The following is a 20,690-nucleotide window of genomic DNA, read 5'->3' on the forward strand; positions in this document are numbered from 1 at the left end:
GCCACTTAGGCGAGCAATTAGCATGCCACTCCCCCGTAGGCTAACGGTAATGGAGCTAATGCCTCCAACTGCAGCTGAACACCGAACACAAACCATTTGTTTGACGGTTCCTGCAAGCTTTAGGCTAAAATAACATATGAAGCAGCTCATTACAATTCCTTTTGCCATTGGCTAAGTTTTCGCACCAACATTGTTCAAGAAAGCGCCAACCAAAGCCCAATACGCCCGAGAATGTGCTTTAATACAGTACAGGACCAAATTTACTCCGATGCACTCAAACCCTGAAGGGGAAAAAAAAGAGAGGGTGAAAATGAAACAAAGTGGGGGTTGGAGGGAATTGTTCTGTGAAAATAGAGGTGGTAGGTGAGCGAGCGAGAGCAAGAGAGAGAGAGAGAGAGTCAGACATACAGGGAGGGGTGGCAGATGGTGACATGTTGATTTATGAGCCGCAGGGCGTTTCATTAACCATACTGAGTTTTACTGAAACAGAGAGAGGAGGCGAGAAAGATAGAGAGAGGGAGCGACAGAGTGATGCAAAATTAGGGGACACCGACAGCCAGAGCTGGAAGGATGAGGAGAGGGAGGAACGGGGAAGGAAAATTAAGTTTAGGGGAGTAATGCAGCACAAACTGTGATACCACTTCTTTATTTAAGCTTACGCTCATTTTCACACTGTCCTCTCCGCTGTCACTCAATCTTCTTAACATTTATGCTTTCCACCGAGCATATTCTAGCTCCTGCTTTGGTTTCGTGTCGAGGTGTCTCCTCTGACTGGCAATACTTGTAGAGATAGAACAGTACATCCCCCTCAGCCCTTTTTCTTTGGCATTCCTGCCACCTGCCGACCTGTCACCACCAATCTGTGGAGGTGTCCCCGGCTGCCAAATATAAGCAGGAGCGGTTCACATTTATATCCCAGCTGTGAGTTAGTATTATGAGGTGCTTCAGAGTCCTAATTCTCTCCTTCACACTGCAGTCAAAAGTAGACTGCACTTCTCAAACTACTGCTGCTCTGCTATTTAGGTTAACCCTGAAGATCTGCTATAGGAACAGTGTGCGAGTTCATACATGGGTATTTTTGAAAACCCTGACGTTATTTCTTGGAGTATTTTCGTGTATCTCCTATCCCCAGAATCGGTACGATGAAGGCTAAAAGGTAATGGAAGTCAATGTCCTGTAATCATACATTATAGTATTGAAATAGTAGAATAGAATAGACATTTTCTTGCTTCATTTTTAGATCTAGTAATTCTTAACACTCCATAAGTTATTTAAACTCTATATTGTTGTTATATGTGCACATTTTTATGAAGTGATAATGTTTAGAGTAATTTCTTGGAGTATTTTAAATTGCTTCATTTTAATAAAATCTGAACATCCTAAACAGTAGGTGATTTGTTCATTTTTAACAAGGGGGATGGTCCAATGGGAGAACCCTGCCCCCACATATAAAATGTACACCTTAATTTGCAGGCCGCCTTAAACATAATTGTGGCATTTCTAATTCTGCAATTTAATTTGATCCAGTTATCTTCCTTCTCACACTACTACAATTGTCTTTTAACTGTGTATTAAAAGTAATGAGTAAATACACCTTTACATTTTATGCAGTGTGGACCGAGTTTGTCCAGGGAGGGTTTATAATGTTTCTCACACGACAAACAGGGTATTTTAAGTTGCAGGACACACAATGAACATTGCTCAACATGCAAAGAAAAAAACATTCTAGGCTAATATAGCCAGTCCAAAGTTAGGTAATGTCAAAAAACTCATGTCAGTAAAAATGTGTATATTACTAACAATAAACATGAAATATTTTCACCCCTTAAATAAGGAGAAGAGGGCGTGTAAACTGTGAATAAAGAAGTTTGTGTTCTCTGTGACCTTTACATTTTATGCAGTGTGGACTGAGTTTGTTCAGGCAGGGTTTATTATGTGTCCCACACTATAAACAGGGTATTTTAAGTTGCAGGACACACAATGAACATTGTTCAAAATAGAAAGAGAAAAACATTCCAGGCTAATCCAGCCACTCAAAAATTAGGTCATGTCAGTAAAAAGGACACGAAATGAACATTGCTCAACATGCAAAGAAAAAAACATTCGAGGCTAATATAGCCAGTCCAAAGTTAGGTAATGTCAAAAAACTCATGTCAGTAAAAATGTGTACATTACAAACAATAAAAATGAAATATTTTCACCCCTTAAACTATGAATAAAGAAGTTGGTGTTCTCTGTGAAAACATGAGCAGAACAGGAGAACATATGAGAAAATACTGGCTGTGTCCATTCTTGATTAAAAGCTCTGTTTTCGCTGTCTACTTCTCTTTTTAGAGCATGCCAAGTGAACTTACTTTTTTATATTACTCACCTAGCGTCATTTCTCCAGCTGTGTGTGCACATTTGAGTAGTAACCGGGTAACGAGCATCGAAATGCTGCAGATTTGATTGGCTGAGTAGCATCATGTGAGAATGATTTGCAACGCATGGATGCACTGTGAGGTACTAAGGCCGGTACTGTAAAGGCTAGAAATGTTGCACCGGTTAAAATTTAAATGCTCAGTCAGTATTTAAATAATTTAATTTAATTTGGTTAAAGTTCCAAGCTGGGGTAGGACGGCATCTGGGTATGGGGCCCGCCATTAGTGACCTTGGGGGGATGCTTGTTGGTCATTTTGCTAACAATTGGGATGGCATCCCCCCTCATCCCCCTACAAATCGCCTTCCTGATGCTAAAGGATATGCCTATACGTTTGCTTTTTTTAAACTGTTTTACAAACAATGATCTCCAGCAGCCAGACTGGGGTCAGTTTTTTAACACCGCACCAACCCTAACTTAATAAATGGAGCTACACCTGCAAGCAGGTTCAGGCAGGCAACTTCCGGTGTCTCTCCCTCTGCTCTGTCATTGCCATCGCTGCCCTGCAACAGTACAGCACTCATACTTTCAGCCCCGCCACCACCCCAGCATCCACCTGCAGGCTCCGGCTAGAGGGGTTTAAGATATTATCTCATCACTCCTCAAATTTCTGCATGTCAAATAAATGTGCGAGGAGTGATGACGGTTGAGCCTAGACGCCAAATACAAGCTATGTTCTGCTGCTGCGATAAACATTTCAGACTATTCAAAAGTGAGTTAACTGTCTGAAGTTCAGGATTTTTGACCACTAGAGACAAAGTAGACTCCAAAACAGACTCAAGTACAGTATGTCGAGTGTGTTAAATAGTCACTACGTGTAAGCTTGAGAAGTTGTTTTTCTAAGGTTTAAAATCATCCCTACCAATTTCTCTAACCGCTTTATTCTAAGCCAAATACTGTGCTCTCCATCTGGATGCTCAAATTGCAAAACATGTTTCACTAAATGCCAAAATATGCCCGAATATGCAGCATCTATTCCTTGCTAGCACAGTTTGCTTTGTTGCATGTATCTGTGTTCGCTCACTTTTGTCCAAAAAACAAATGTAGTCTGTTAATTGGCTACCAACAAACTTTATATACAGAGCCATGTTTCAGAGAAATCCAAAGTTATTTCACAGTGAGACGTTTTGTTTGTAGTTGTATGTGCAGCAGAAGTGAGTTGTGCACATCACCTTCAAATAGACGCTGTAACAGTTTTTATGTTGCGAAGTTGCAGAGATCTCTCCAGCAGCCATTACTCCAGCCTCAGCTCACCGTGCTCGTTTGAAATGAACGACTTCCTGCGGTTTGTCTGTTGTTTGTGCTCCTGTGTGAGCGCACAGTTACAGGTTGATGATCATAAAGCAAACAACAGGAAGCGAAACTGTTTGACCACAAAGAAAGATTGAGTCCAGCAAGAAGGTTTAAATGTTGACATCTAAATCAATTCCATTATTTTTACAGAAAGGTGATGATGAGTGAAAGACAAATGAAGTCCTGTTGTTTTAAATCTAATCTCTCCACTGTCCTTCTTTCACTCCTCTGCTATTTTTACCTCCTTTTTTATGCATGGCAGCATCTCAAACCAAGTCGCAGGCGCACTTAAATAGACCTGCTGTTTCTGACCCAGCGCTTGATAAAACGGGAGACGCATACTGGGACTTCTGGCTCTTTACTGGTGATTTCCAGGAACCACACTTGTTAATGGTTTCCTCTGTTCGAATGAACCCACTTTAGCAGCATCATTTTAGAAAGTATAAATAAAATTTGGACCGCTTATCACAGCTGGAGACAAATTCAACTGTGAATAAGCTACTTTTTATTTTTCACTGAGGGCTGTTATATCCCCTCTGCCAATGCACAAATCAAAGAGACGCTCGAGTGTACCGCTCCCCACAGGTGCTAGACGAGGATTAAACTGCAAAACACAAAGTAGGTTCTTTGCAAAAGTAGCACTCCAACACTTCTCATTGTCACAAACAGACTTTTAAGGTGCGTTTCTTTACTCTCTGGGATTGTTGCATAAAAATCCTGATGGTTTAATGTTAAAGAGGAGGCTTAATCCTTTCTGCCGACTGTTATTGAGTCCCTTAACAGCCCAACTTTCATGTGATATTTTAGCTCCATCTTTGTGGTGTTTCAAAGTCCAAGCTGATGCAAAGTTAACAAAGTAGCTTTTTCCTGAAGCTCTGTGCGGTTGTCTGCCTTGCCTGCATTATTTGGTATTTTTGGTGAATCATAGTGTGTTGCAGAGGAGAACACTGAGTCCCTGTAGTTTTAGTTACCAGACTGACCACAGTTTGTGCCCTCCTGTATTTTCATACCTGGTCAGCGGTGCACCGATTTAAACCCCTACAAGACCCAAACCCCTTATAACTCATGTTTTTATTCATGCTCTGCGGCCCTGTTCCTGTGTTTTGATCGACAGGCGTATGATGGAGAGAATACTTCATCCCGTCTCCTTGGCAACTTTACACGTGACGGCATGATGGGGCACGTGATCAACAGTACGTCCAATCGCTTGTGGCTGGAGTTCAACAGCAACGCCTCGGGGACGGATCAGGGCTTCCGCCTCACATACACAAGTGAGTTGATGAGACCCAGGACACCAGTACAGGCTGTCTGCCTCCGATATTTACTGTTTTTCAAATATGTCCACAGAAAGAAAGCTCTCCCTCACACACTGTTTTTCACATGCACAAGAACACACACGACACGGAGAGTAATTTCTTAAATTTAGAGTAGCTCATCATTTAGGTCCTTGTAAGGAGATGATTTTAATTGAAAACCGGAGTGGTAGTGATTGTGTTAGATTGCCCTCATGAATATTTCCTGCATCTGTTCTGTTCCTCAGTCAAGTGATTCTTGAGTGCTACATACCAGAACAAAAAAGGTGTCATGTAGTACAAAACTCTGGAGACTAGTCTTTCTCCGTCAGCACATTACCCGGCTATTTCTTTCACTTCTGACAGCTGGAAAACGATCAGCCATCACTTTCTGCAGCAATCTCTGTCTAAGGTGGAGTCCACTGTGCAACGCTAGCTTACTTAGCATACAGAAGAAGGGAGATGAGCACATGACTGCTTGAAACACGCATCCATGCACCCTCTATCTCTTTCACACACACAAAGACACCTGAAAGGCTTTAAAGACAGTCTGTTAAGAAGGCAACAGCAGCTGCTGTGTAAGTCAAAAAGGCTATTAAAGGAGCATTTATCTGCAAGTCGTTAAAGGAGGTGAGAAAGTGGCACATCTGGGGTGAGAGAGCAGCCGGACGGAGGGATCGAGGTGGGAACGTATATGGATGCTAGATGGATGCTTTGTATGTCAGTTAAACCATTAGACGGCCGTTACTCTTCAAGTCATTAAAGTGAGGAAGATGTCACCGTCTGCAAAGTTCTGCTACATGGATGAGCTGATGGACGGATAAGAGAGATTGATAGAAGGTTTAAACAGGAGAAAGGAGAGAGAGAGGCATGTAGCGATGGCTTCTTAAGTAGGGTCAGGGACAAAGTAAAGCAGCTTTAATACGACGCAGTGTTTGAGGCTATTTTAATAGAGCGATAAGAATTCAAACATCTTCTCAAGTCATTATCAAGAAACGGTGATAGAAGTGAGATCCACCTATTTAACTAAAATGGATGAGTGGAGACAGCTCACTTAAAAAGTCTTATTATAAGTCTTTCTAGAGGGTGAATTGTGATTAAACATTGAGTGTATTGGGATTTTGTGGCCTGAAATAACAGATAACAAGTACTGTTTGCCGATAATTACATCACTCAGTGAGGAGGATTGCCCATCCATCCACTTTACCGCTTATCTTGTTCAGGCTCGCAGTGGTGGGAGCCTATTCCAGCTGTCATTGGGCGAGAGGCAGGGTACACCCTGGACTGATCCCCAGCCAATCACAGGGCTGACACACAGAGACAGACAACCTCTCACACTCACACTCACACCTACAGGCAATTTTAGAGTCACCAATGAACCTAACGAGCATGTCTTTGGACTGTGGGGTACGCTGTAGTGCCTGGAGGGAACACACGCATGCACGAGGAGAACATGCAAACTCCATACAGAAAGGCCCACTTCGTCTCAACCGGGATTCAAACCAGGAACCTTTTATCTGTGAGGCAACAGCACTAGGACAGGATCGTATTCTATGTAAAATAGAAATTAAATTACAGAGTTTGTACAGTATAAAATGTTTCACTCATTTTCTTACTGTTTAGTAGGTTTACTTCATGGATGTTCGGGTACGTTCTTTAAATATAATTGACCTTGTTGCCTTTACATTAAAGGTGGGGTGTTATGCTAATGTCAAGCTTCATAGTTCACTCTGTGATACCTGTGGAGTAGCTTAGCATCATTTACAGTTAAAAAGACTCCTTATTTTTGTCACACTGGTGCTCTGTGCAGGCCCTCACACAGCCTCTGCCTGAAACCACTCAGTCAGCTCTGTCCCTTTAAGAAACCCCGTCCCTACAAGCCCACTTTCTTATGATTGGCCAGCTCTCAGAAGCCTGCTGTGACATCACAAAGTGCAGCGTGTAGAAAAACCCGTGTGAAACCTGGCGTTCGCAGCAGCCTGCAGACTGAGCTGAGAAGCCTGGAGGTAACTCCAACATACTTTTACCTACAGATTTGAGACGTTTAGTCTGGACATCCAACATTGTAACATTATATATATGGCTTAAAATGTAAAACAGCATAATACCCCCTCTCTAAGCGCTGTTGCAGAATTATTTAAAATCATCGTCTTTCATCAGATGATGTTTTTCAAGCTAAGCAGGCTAATCTACAACGTACAGTGTCAAACATAGTAAAAATAAATCGTTTATGGCAGTGACTGATTCACTGACCATTACATAGCAACATTTCTGATGTGCGGGAGGATGTTTTGTTCATCAGAGGCTGACCTCAGAAAAAGGAAATGTGTTGGTGCTGTTCTGTCTCTCTTCATCCATCTGAGGCTGGAAACTTTGTTCTTTTCTATCTTCAAAACACACAGACATCCACTGTGCTCAGTCAGCTGTACAGTATATATGTGTTTGTGTGGGATCTGAAATGATCGTTTGATGTATTTTCTACAGTTTCATAAAGGAAACACATTTTCTGTCTATAAATATAATTGCAGGTGCTGCTCCCCACACATCCTTGTACCTTACATAAAAGGGAGAAGCCCTTACATTTTTAAAATGTCATAAAAGCAAGCATATGAGGAAAAGATGTGGAAACTTTCACTAGCTTTCACTGCAGCTGTCACTTATACTTTCAGCGTTAACAGTGAGTGTAACTTGAAATATCTGCATAAAGCTGTGGGAGTCAGGAGAGGTATCACATGACCTTAAGTCCTCTCGCCTCAAACTGCTCTGAATCCCATTTGTTTTCACAGTGCTGTCACAATGCATCAACAGGAATCTGAAATGTGTGTGTCTCTCTTTCTAGGTTTTGACCTTGTGCGCTGCGAGGAACCAGGCATCCCCAGTTATGGCTACAAGATCCAGGACGACGGCCATTACGCCAACACGTTCGTCCTGTACTCCTGCAACCCCGGGTACAGTCTGCATGGCAGCAGCACGCTGACCTGCCTCAGCGGGGACAGACGTGTCTGGGACAAACCACTTCCTTCCTGTATCGGTTAGTATGCCGAGACGTGTGTAGGTTACACGTTCATCCATAATTTAGAGCGACAAGAGCTGAATTATTAACCTGCCAGGGATTTTTTTTTTCCTACTGTTAAATGAGCAGGGAAAGCAGGAGTGAAACCTGCTCATGTGTGTTTTAAATCTCCACAAAGAGCATGATGATTTAAAAGAAAGACTGATTGAACAATTGATTTAGTCCATACAGGTGTGTTCTGGCTGATTCAACACTGTGGAAATTCCTAATACACCACTGTGCATAAAAAGAGCTCTTGCTGATCCATCAACCTGTGCACAGTCGGCTCTCTGTGCTTGGACAGCAGGTTGTCACCGCGCATGAGATTTTAGTGCACCTGCCGTCTCTGTATTTTAAGGAAGGCATGGTAATGGTGCAAAAATAGTGGATGGCAGTCTAAATTGAACTTTGATGAATTTATAATGTAAGCCAAGCTACTTTGTTGTACCCTGAAGGTGCCTACAGTATTTTAAGTCAAGGACTTTGACAGAAGCATGAGCTTTCTGTTCTATTCTCAGCGTGCACAATAAATAGAATATTCTATCAGGAGGAGCGCCAGACGGAGATGTGATTTCAAGACAACATTGATTCATCTGAAATTGTTATGTGAGAATACATGTTCAGATGTTGGACATTACAGACTTAAAGGGGCCGTATCTTTTAAAATTATATTCTCATATTTTGCATGGGTTTCACATCTTTGGGTGTTTATTGAAAAACACAGTGAAAAAGTGAAAACTGCATAATTCCGTGTTCCAGAGTTACATATTTAAAAAGGTCGCCTCTGAAATGGTCCGTTCAGAACAGCTGCAGGTTTCTAAGAAGAACCTTGCTTTCGGTAAAATCTACCAATCATCATTCACCATCTTTACCTCAGGCTGCCTTCTTGCACCAGCTCGTAGCCAAGCCGTCAAGATTTCAACTTACCATTCCGATACCTCCTGGCAAGTCTGACTCCTACACATACGGCCGAATAACCGATCCTAGAGCATCTGTGTTTTCTACATCTTTGGAGTGACAGTCACTCCAAATACTGTCAGCCAATCGTGGCTAAGGTCTGACCTTTGAACGGCTTGTTTGTTTCAGGAGGAAGGAGAGGCTCTGAAAAATAACTAAATTAAAATATGTATGCAATTTTTAAAATGAAACAAACTTTACCAACATGATTCAAAAACACATTAGAGTACAGATTGCATAGCTAAAATATGTATGCATGCACTTTTGTGAACTTTGCTGTTTGATGACTAAATCTGGCTTTCTTTTCAGAAGTTCTAACACTTGACCCCCCTCGTCTGCAGGCTATTAAACATAGTGGCAATAACTCCACAGAGAGAAGTCAAACTGTTAAACTGTCATCTAAGCGAGTTTAGTGAACAACCACATCAATCGTGATCAGATGACTAATTATGATAAAAAGAGTTCTGGGAATAGGAGTCAGATTTGAGATAATTCTGACTCAGTCTTCACCAGAGACAGCCGAGAGTGTTAAAACATTCTGTTAAAACTGTAAAGATATTAAATCCCAATCATGCAAACAGCTGTTCAAATCATCAAAACGCTGTGACTCCTGTCGACTTAATAAGGAAGATTGCCTAAGTGTAGACACATGTCATGCAAGTACATAAAAGGGAGATAAAAACAATTGCTTCATCGTTTTAAAGTGAAATCCTAAGTGAAAATCAAACAACATTAAGAAAATTATAATAGAGTTTGAAGAAAGCCTATGAGATCTGCCCGGAAGCATAATCTAATAATCAGCTATCTAAGAGGCTGCTGCTTCTGCTGCTGTGCACTCCCACAATATCACCCTGTTCTGACAGTGAAAATAGCAAAAATAAAGGTTTGCTTTTTAGGATTTCTCGAATATATTTGAATATTTCCCAGGTTTGGAGGTGGTGGAGCTGCCAGAGGGCAGATTTAGCTTTAGTTGGCACTTGGCAGCTCTTAATTAGGTCGGAGAGGAGTGTGCCAAACATTTCAGGTGCTGTGAAATGGTGTTTTTTTTATATATTTGCTTCCAGAACTGTGAAAGTAGTTTTGTGTTCGAGCTATAGCGTTTACAGCCGGCCACTCTGAGTCCTGGTTGTCATTCAGCGAGCAGCAGTGAAGCATGAACTCCACAATTGTTTGTTTGTATTGTTCCTAAATAGCTATGAAATCCCTAAAGCAAATTCGCCTTTTTTAAAGTCCATAATTCCTGCTTGTCCATAAATATTTTGTGGCTTTGCATATTTTACACATTAAAGCACTTTCCCTGTAAGTACCTCTACCTTGCTGGGTAGATGCGAGCACTTGGCACTTGCTAATTTGGAATTCCCTGCTGCAGAGCCAAACCTTGTGTCTGTCTAACCTGCCAGCACACCTGAGCTCTCCTGAAGAGAATGTGTGTGCAAAGGTGTGTGTGTGGGCATGAATGAGAATGAGTATGCGCTTTTGGCTTGTTGTGTGTAAATCTCAGTTTGTGTATGTGTGTGTGTGTGAGCCTCTGCAGTCAGTCATTAATTTGTAGCTGCTCTGTCGCTGCCTTATTTCAGGTAAGCCTGCAACCAGGAGAATACTTTCTGGCAGAGCCCTGGGCTAACTTCCTCTATAGCTACCTTTGTATCTTCCTCTCCCGTCTGTGTGTTTGGGCGTTTGACTTTCTGTCTCCATGACTGTTTCTCTCCTTCCCTGTTTGCCTGTCTGCCTGCATCGGTCCCACATCTGCATGTACTTGCATGGAGATGGCTTTGCCTCGGGCTGCATCTATACCGCTTTTCTCTGTCTCGCCCATGCAGAGTGGTGGTCTACTTCTCCCTCTCTCTCTTTTTGTCATCACTCATCTTCTATTCTTTCAGCAAACATGCCTATTTTCCTCTCTACATTCGTGTGAGTCTGTTTTTCTCTCTTTCCTTTTCTCTGCCGCTGTCATTGACCCAGCCTTACTAAATAACTTTCTTTTCTTCCTGTCCTCGTGTGTGCACCTGCTCCCATCTCTACCTGCTTTTCATGATAACACAGCAGAGTAGTTGCCTTTCCTCCCTTCTTCAGCTTGTTATATTGTGTGAGTGGGTATTCATGTGAGTGTATGCGCTTGCATAACTGCACAGGTGTTTTCAATAAGTGTCTGGCCTTGTGTGTGATTATCTGCTTCTCCCTTTGTTTTTATGTCTGTTTGTGTTCATTCTGCCTCAGGTAAAGCAGCAGCAGCAGCAGTAGGTTGTCATTGCTCTGTAGATTGCAGAGCTGTGTTAATGGCGCCCTCTTAACTCACAAAAACATACAATGCACATGCTGACACGGAGCCCCCTCTTCACCAAACTGTTCCTTAATCAGCAGCGATCTGCCGGCTCAGTGGGCGACCAAGCGTACCGTGTTCTACCGTGATGAGTTTAAATGTGCTCCCAGCCTTCTCCCCTGCTACCTGCTTCCTCCCCTGCACCTCTCCGCTGAAAACAACATAAAAATAACACAGAAAGCCAGTTCTCCCTCGTGTATTAAACAGCATTTTTTTTCTTCAACTTTGAACACAATAGGCAGATCCCTGAGGGGAAACAGCCATCAAAGTTATTTGCCAACCTTGAAACCGTATAGCAGGAGCTGGGAAAATCCAAGGTTGATTTAATGATTCAAGCCTTTCTAAACCGATTCTCATTTAAGTCAACCTTCACACCTCAGAGTAATTCACAGCAAAGTGAAGGAGCCGCCTCTTATGGAGATGAACTGAAATGTTAATCTGGAAGGAAAGAAGATCAAGAAATATGATCTGAATAATCTCATTGCATTGGAAGTAGAGATCTTTACAGGCCCAGGATGGCCCGCACTACCAAAAACTGACCTATGCAAACCTTTCCCAACCTGACAGAGCGCAGTCAGACCCGATCAGAATATACCCGGGGATAAATAAAATCAGTCGACCTGAACAGACCCCAGAGAACACTTGCAGCAGCCTCACACTCTATTGATTAACAAGCTGCCTTGTTTGAAAAGAGCAGCAATATAATAAAAATGTCCTGAGAGGGCAAATGACAACTCAGACACAAGTCCTTAAATGATTGCTTTATAATGAATGCATCAAATAGTAATATATTGAATTTATTTTCTCCTGCTCCAATATTCTGATGCAACCTGGCCGACAGACACATCGACAAAATATTCCATCTGCAGACTGCCTGGAGGGAATATCCTCATGTTTGCCAACACCTGGATGAACTCATTAGATTCGGCGGTCAAAGGTCAAGGTCATTGTGATCCCACGTTCAACATAATAATACCAGGGGAATTTTCATTACAGCTGTTTTACCAATTTATCTATCTGAATATTGAAGCATCAGTGATCGATGATCTTTGCCTCCAGTGATCGATTAGTGGACCTGCTCTGCAAAGGCGTTCTCTGTCATAACACCCTTTCTGTAAATAACTGGGTTTACTCGCACACTTTTTTGTCATTCTGATTGAAATCATTTCGATTTCGGATCAACTGTTTACATGGGGTGTGATCCATTACTATCTGGTGTTTACAAGTGCATTTAATCGGAACAGCTGTGTGACATGCACATTATGCATTCGGCACGTTTTATATCAGCTCAAGATGGAGATATATCGTCTGTTCAGCGCAGTAGTTGCCGTTGTTGCATTGCTGCTAAGCACCAATGTATTAGCTGTCCACATAACCGTCAACTTCAGCCGTCAACTTCAGCAGTCAACGTAGCCGTCAGCCATCAACACATAAGCTGTATGTAGGCGTCCAATAATATTAAGGTCTCTATATGTTTTTATTTTTTAAAGATTATTTTTCTGGCTTTTTGTCATTATTCATAGGACAGCCGAAGAGAGACAGGAAATGTGGGGAGCAGAGTGGGGGATGACATGCACTAAATGGACCTGCGATCAGTGCGAGAAGGACTGTAGCCTCTATACATGGGGCGCCTGCTCTACCAACCGAGCCAAACCAGCGCCCCGGTCTCTTTATGTTTTAATTAATATATGCTCTCCGAGGTTTTGCAGTTGTTTCTTGTGAAACTAACATTACCCCGCATGTGCAGAAGAACGCACTCCGGATGTTATCCGGTCAAATCGTTGGTACAATCTTTCATCGGATCGGGTTATAAACCAGTTTAAACCACCCCTCTGCAACCGATTGAAATTTGAATCGCTTTTTATTCAGATTGAGGTGTTTATATAGAGCATTTTTTAAGGTTTTGGGCTTTTAAACCGATTGTAATAGGCCTGGCTTCTCCAGTCCGCATGTGGAAGTGTCTTTGGGCAAGACACTAAACCCCAAATTGCTCCCGATGGCATGGCCTTCAGTGTGAGAGTGTGTGCGTACTGTAGATGAGTTAGATAAGTTCCTGATGGTGATGTTGGCAAGTTGCATGGTAGGCTTTGAATGGGTGAATGTGGCATGTGCTAAAAAGCCCTAAAAAAGCTAAAAAGTGGTAATGTGTCCCCTGGTTCTGGCCAGACTTACACTGATGGAGGTAAACTGCAACTTGACTGGTTGGCAGCAGCTTTAATCTTGAGTGTCTACCCTCAAACTCAGGTGATTGCACAGATCTTCTGTGCTTCTGGGTTGAATAATTGTGTTAAGTATACACATAAAGAGTTAATAGCTTTTTTTACAGCAACAACCAAATTAAACACATTGCCTGTTACTGTCATGGTTAAAACTTTGTGTTCTTTAAGAATCAGCTTTATTGGCAGGCATGTGGAATGAGACTGTTGTGGTTTCTCTCAATAAACTTTCACAACTACCACCTGATGGTGATGGAGGAATACAACTGCAACACATTTGCTCTAGTTAACAGGCCACTGTTTCCCAAAGTGTTTGCCCAGCTGCCGTTATTAAACAGCAGTACCACATGATCAGAGCTAATACTACTATAGTACAGTCTGATCTTCGCTCAGAGTTCAAATATCTTTATAATAGAGATGAGTGGATTTCATGGCAGAGCGAGCTGTCTACTCCTGAGTGTGTTATCAATGGTAGTGATGTGTGAGTCATGAGTCAATCATTCGAAACAAACAAGTCTTTTTACTGACTCACCCCTTCTACCCGCTGCTAGCCACTGCAAACTGCGAAGTTGAGGCGAGACCACCGTATAAGCCCTCACCCTACGAGAGGAACAACCACTTTGGTACTTATTCAACTCAGTACTCGCTCCCACAGTCCGCTGCCCGGAGCTCGTGTCCTGCCCTGAGCTGAAGGTCTGACTTGAGTTACACAAGTCCCTCACTGAATCACTCAGACACTCACTTAGTACCCGCTCTCCCAACACCCCATGGACCCCCCACCGGGAGCGGGTGGAACTTGTCTCATTGGTTAAGCTGTTGTGACTCACTGGATCAATTGATACTCAGCTCTCAAATCAAGGTTGAGTACTTCAAGCTCCCGGGAACAGCACCAAGCTTTTGACAATATCACATAGTGGTCAAACCGTGTAATTACAACTTCCTGGTCCAACAAGGCACACATAGCACTTTTCCCGCACACAATCATGGGAAAATGTGCTTCACAAACCCTGCCAATTGACTTGCTTCACTATCAGAAATTCATCAGTTAGGTCCAAAAACAGAAGAGCTGCTCGATTTAATTTAATCTCATTAATGTTAGCGGAGTGCTAAACCGGAAGTTAGCCCGATTGGGGCGATGGAAGTCTCTCGTGCGCATGCTCTATGGCCACTTGGGCCTGTGAAGTGACTAGAAAACCCGACTCTCTCTAGTGAGTGACTCATACAAACTCAAGTTAGTGAAAAGACTCCAACCTCCCTTATAGTAACGGTGCAGTAATCTTACATTACATGGGCTTTCTAAGCTTAATGCCTCCATGCCTCTCCTATGTTTGATCAGCCCGGTTAAATGTGTGAGTAGTTTGTGTAGCAGTGTCATACCTGCTGTGTGTTAAATAGTGTTTTGTTTATTTTAACATTAAAACATGCTCCTGTATGTATTCCTGACTGAATGGGTATATTTTAGTGTTAATAAAACCTTAATAAAAACGGTTGAGGCATTATGTAATGTTTTTCTCCGGTGTTGATCAGCCGCTCTGTCTCGTGTCCTTGCAGCGGAGTGTGGAGGTCACATAACTGGAGCAGTGTCTGGACGGATTCTGTCTCCGGGATATCCTGCTCCATATGACAACAACCTCCACTGTACCTGGGCTATAGAGGCTGACACAGGCAAGACTATCAGGTAATTATGAAGCAGTTGGATATACACTGAAGCCGCTGTGAGTATGATGATGGCCTGCAGTTATCTAGAGCCAAGTTTGTTTGTTTTTTATTCCCTAAAGAAATAAGACAAGAAGTGTCTGAAGAGGTGCTTTGCTCTGGCCTAGATAGTGTTATCTTACAGACTCGCCCCATGTTTACCACGAGAGGTAACGCACAAGTAGCCTTATATAGGACGATCCCCATGTAACAGAAGCCCTCAGTCTAAAGAGCCTGTAGAAACAGGACTGTCAGGAAATGATATATTCAGTAATTATAGATACATGTTCTCTGTCAAAGCAACTGCTGTGTCGGAGATTACACCACATTAGTCATTATGTCAGCATCAGGCTTCTAAACACATTGTAGCCACGGCTGACGTTCCTGTGGATGTGTGTTTGCTTTATACTGGTTAGATCTGTCTGTTCATTTTATTTCGGGGTGAAACTGCTGAATAAAGAACATATGTTTATGTTTATATTGGATCACCGATCTCCTAATTTCATTGTGTTCTCAGCCTCCACTTCATCGTCTTTGACACTGAAGTGGGCCATGACATCCTGAGAGTTTGGGACGGTCCATCTGGGCCATCAGATGGGGGGATCCTGTTGAAAGAATGGTCAGGCCCAGCCTTGCCTGAGGATATCCACTCGACTTTCAACATACTCACTCTGCAGTTTGACTCTGATTATTTCATCAGCAAGCAAGGATTCTCCATACAGTTCTCCAGTAAGTACACAAGTCTCTACGTATTTATTATAACACTGGGAAATCACATGGTAGAGGACACTCTGTATGAGTGAAAAACATCAAAAAAGTGCCTCTAAATCACAGATTTGTGTAGCCTCCCACTCTCTATCCCCCCTGCATCCATTTATGAAGAAAAACCCAAATTTAATTAGCAATTAAATGAGCTCATTAACAAACTCAGCACTCATCACATTTACAGTTTCTTACTTATTATATAAACTTCATTTATATTGGCTTTAAGGTAATTAATCTGGAAATAATGCTGCACTTAACAGGATTTCTGAAAAACCTTTAGCTAAATAATCAAATTAGAAATGTAATACCTCTCTGTGGGACCCGGGCTCACAAGTTCTGAAGGATCCCACCAGAGACATGTGGCTTACAGCAAACCAGGACATGAAGGGACAAATCTGTGAGGGCTGATTCTTCTCAGGTTATTTCACAGCATTGTCACATGTCTCTTTAGATGGAATGGTAAATGGACTGTACTTATATAGTCCTTTTCTATCCTTCTGACCACTCAAAGTGCTTTTACGCTACATGTCACATTCACCGACTGATGGCAAAGGCCTTAGTGCCAATCTCCAATCAGGTCTATGCCCATTCATACCTGATGGCTATGCCACCGGGAGCAATTTGGGGTTCAATGTCTTGCTCAAGGACACATTGACATGTTAGCAGTCAGGGATCAAACCCCCAACCTTTCAATTGAGAGACGACTGACTCTACCACTGAGCGACAGCCGCCCCTTTAAGACACAGTATTTCTGTGAAATCGATAAATATTGTTATGTTATGTTATGAATAGTATTTATATTGATTTTAGTGGTTCTCACCCTCAAATTCCACAGGATCCGGCTCCGCTGCCCGTCTCCGGCGCGTGCCAGAAGCTTTTCTCCGCTCTGCTCCGCTAAAGTTACGCACTTGGTCTATTTTTGACAGAGGCTGCTTCAAGCACGCGTCAAGCTGAACAGAGCAGATCGTTCCAAACAGGAAGTCACACACGAAAACATTTCAAAATAAAACACCATGTACAGACCGCTACAGACTCACGTTTTTCCGTGTTCACAACAACAACACACTGAAATCTTGAAAAAAGAACACTTTTAATTAAGTAGTGTACTCATCCATGGTAGAAGCACAAAAATCACGGAATGATTTCCAAATGAGCAGATAATCAACCTCGGAGGTACAAACTGAACTATTGTTTGTGTGTTGCTCAGTTTAACATTGATGTTATCACGTGATTTCGCAATTCTCGCGTGATCTTGTGATCTCGCGAATCCAGCTGCTTGAGCTAGCACTCCGCTGCGCTGTGGATCAGACACGCCTGTGGGCGAGGGCTCGCACCGTCTGACGGACCAGAACCGCAGCGCAGACGGAACGCGCCGGACAGGGATCCTGTGGGATCCGGGCGTTAAAGTGTTAAATCAGCAACTATACATCTTGTGTTGCTGTTTTTTCCCCATGTTTTTAAAGAAAGGGTAACCTGCAAAATAGCTGTGCCCTTTGGGTGCAAGAATGACTTTTACTGTTTGATCCACTGGACCCAGAAATGTCTTTTTAGAATCACTGCCCAAAGTCACTGCAGCAGCAAAATCAATCTGAGACACACTGAGCAACATTAGACAGTCAGGAGCATCTCACCTTTACAGCAGCATATTCACATCAGCACATCTGCACACACACACATTCACACGTTCTTGTATTTGTTCCTCTTTACATAGTCATTTATTTCCAACACATGCTCTTTGGCTACCGACACATGCACAAGCCAGCACACACAAAAACTCCAACACATATCTGTCAGAGATGTTTTTTAAGTACTAGATGCATGTCTCCAGTCATAAATATTTACATACCGTGCTTTTTGTCCCTCCCTTTCTCTATCTCTCTCACTCACTCATTTTTGTCCCAATTCTCCCCATATTTAAAACAACAAATATTTGTTCTCACTAACAAACTAATCAAAGCACTGTTATTCCATTACTATGTTAATGACTCCTTATATTTACCTCTTTATTGATTTACTAAAGCAAAGGTTAGGGTAATTACCACCAAGCTCATCTATTTAAAGCAAGCGGTGTGTGTCTTTCTTATAGCCGTTTCTCTCATTTTGTCCCTCCTGCGTCCAAACTTCACACTGACCTGAAATGAATACTGCTTTTGTCCTGTAAAGATATAAAAAATAATGGATCATTTATGAGTTAAGTGTGGATTGTTATTCAAAAGGCCAGCTTCCATGAGCTACTATTTTACTATAATTTCAGCCAGATCTGTAATTTTCACAGAATCCAAAGCTTAATAACTAATTGTTGAGGCGAGTGTATAATTATTATTCAAGCAGCAAATTCTTTGTTATCCGTACTAGAGGAGGATGTTCAAAATCTTTCTGTCTTCTTTCAACCTCTTACAAAAACCTAATATGTGAGTGAAAAGTAAACATAACTGTTGGAGTCATTTTTAGAGGCCTGAAGACAAAGAGGTATAATTATCCAGTACTTCCCTGTTAAAAATCGAAACGTTTAAAGGAACTAAAAAAATATCTTTGAGTAGCAATTTTCTGCTTTTCTGTCGTGATATTTGTGTCACAGCCCCTTTCATTTACTGTGTGATTCTTTGAGATATCTTGGAGGTTGGGAACGACTGACCGAGATTACAGGTGGTGACAAATTTCATGCAGTCGTGCACCCAGAATCTCAAGCAATACAGTATATTACTGACCTTGTAGAAACATTGACTCATTCAACTTATCGTCCTCTTTGTTCCCAACACTCCACTGACAAATTATATTCTGGATCTAGCTTTCAAATGCGTTTAATATCTCTGATATTTGGGAACTATTTTTCCAAAGATTTGCTGTTGTTTCCCCTGGAACATCTCTCACTGTTATAGTTGAAAACGATTTACATGCCAGTGTGAAAGCTTGACAGGCATAGCAACAGTAACCGGGGGGAGGGGCTTAGCGAAAGGTAAAATTTTACACTGCGACGATGTTGATAAAAGAAATTTGCATTATAGGTATAATAGGTAGGATTTTTTCTTGCATTTTATCAACAACACATTCAAACTGTGCCCCTCCTCCCGGGCTCTCGTCACCAGATGCTCTCACTCTCTCGTGCGAGAACACGCCCACCCCGCCGAGCTAACACTGACAGCATCACGGTTACTTTGCTCTAGCATGCCAACCACCGGTTAGCTTTGCGCTAGCATGATAACCGCCATTTAGCTTGTCCTACCTGGTTTGAAGCACCAACCTGTCCAACAGAAAGAAGGCCAGCTCTGCATCGCTCTTTCGCCATGTTCGCCGGTCTGAATGGGGCCCAGTTGCTAACTTGAACCACTCCCACACTCACCTATACGCTGTGATTGGCTCAGGGAACCACAACAGCCACCCTCCTGAAAACGTCCCATGCAAAGCAAAACAACAGAATATATGCAGAGGGAAGGGTCTCACAAGGGTCTGTACACACACTCACCAACACACATGTATAGAGGCCCATGAGTGATGATTCACAGGGCTCGACAAAAGCACTGGCCCGGTGGCCCGACGGTATGTTTGTAACCCCCCAGGCCAGTAGATTAACTATTTAACTGGCCCGGTGTGCCAGTAGGATCGACAAGCCCACAATGTAAACAATATAGTAGCCCTCCCGAGATTCACAGTTCTGATCAACGGGATGAATTACTTTCTACGCAGAACCCTGCGGTAATCTCAGTCCAATGTCACCATCACTGCAGGCACTTTGGCTGCTGCTGTCAATACATTACGCGCTACTCGCTGCACTCGCGACAGATCAGCTGTCATTCTAGAACACGCTAATTCACGTTAGCAAGCTACCATGGACTAGTATAAACACACACGTTTTAGTTTTCATACACACGCGAGGGAGATTTACTTCCCCCAACTCTGATGAGCCACTTAATACCCATAGCAGTGTTTCCCACACATAGAACAACAGGAAAAGTCCGTCTGATATCACATAGTGCAGCTTTTAATGAGAGCGCTGTGCATGCAGAGTCTGTGTGTCAGTCACCTGCCTGTAAACTGTAAACATGCACGCGACGCTCCGGCCATCACAGATGCGCTTGCGGGATGATCGAGGCAGACGGGCAATTACGTGAGGCGGCAACAAGTGTGTGTATTCCCGTTGTCAGCGGCACCTCGTCCCGGTGCACGTTAGCGCTGTGGCTACATAAACAGAACGTTCACAGAGCGGACGTGCCGCGGACTGTTTACCTTTAACGGCCACAGGAAGTAGAAGACGGTAAGATTTTGTTTCAAAAAGTTACTCTCATGGGCTGATCACGCTATTAAACATACATTTGAACAGCATCAGTAATGGTAGGTAACATACTCAATCAATCTATTACTACTTACTCATGCGGGTGTCAGACTTGCTGAACAAAGAGTGGTAAAAGGAGCCTCTTTATACCCATATGATTATTTTGGTCTATTTCTATGAGTTTATAATAGTTCCAATATTGAACACATATTCATTTATAAGAAGTCTTACAGAGAAACAAAATTTGACGTTAAAATAATACCGAAATAACAAATTATTTCAGGGCCAGTCATTTTAATGGCAGGGCCAGTGAATTTGTAAAGTTGCTGGCCCCGAGTGCCAGTGGAAAATTGTGCTCACTGTCGACCCCTGATTAATTATTTATTTATTTATTATTTTTATATTTGTAAA

General features: G+C 42.5%; 1 protein-coding gene across 1 annotated transcript in view; it reads left to right on the top strand.

Annotated features, from left to right (window-relative positions):
- LOC138592048 (CUB and sushi domain-containing protein 1-like) overlaps positions 1-20,690 on the top strand; it is a 467,070-nt gene that overhangs the window by 330,336 nt on the left and 116,044 nt on the right. Inside the window, exons 25-28 of the mRNA XM_069662659.1 lie at positions 4,827-4,983; positions 7,844-8,035; positions 15,101-15,227; positions 15,762-15,973. Coding sequence (XP_069518760.1) covers positions 4,827-4,983; positions 7,844-8,035; positions 15,101-15,227; positions 15,762-15,973 — 688 coding nt within the window. The remainder of the gene's footprint in view (positions 1-4,826; positions 4,984-7,843; positions 8,036-15,100; positions 15,228-15,761; positions 15,974-20,690) is intronic.

The sequence above is a fragment of the Semicossyphus pulcher genome, unplaced genomic scaffold (genome assembly GCF_022749685.1).
Source record: "Semicossyphus pulcher isolate SPU_LCO1_2020_fin unplaced genomic scaffold, fSemPul1.0.p SCAF_1, whole genome shotgun sequence".
NCBI classification, from domain to species: Eukaryota; Metazoa; Chordata; class Actinopteri; order Labriformes; family Labridae; genus Semicossyphus; species Semicossyphus pulcher.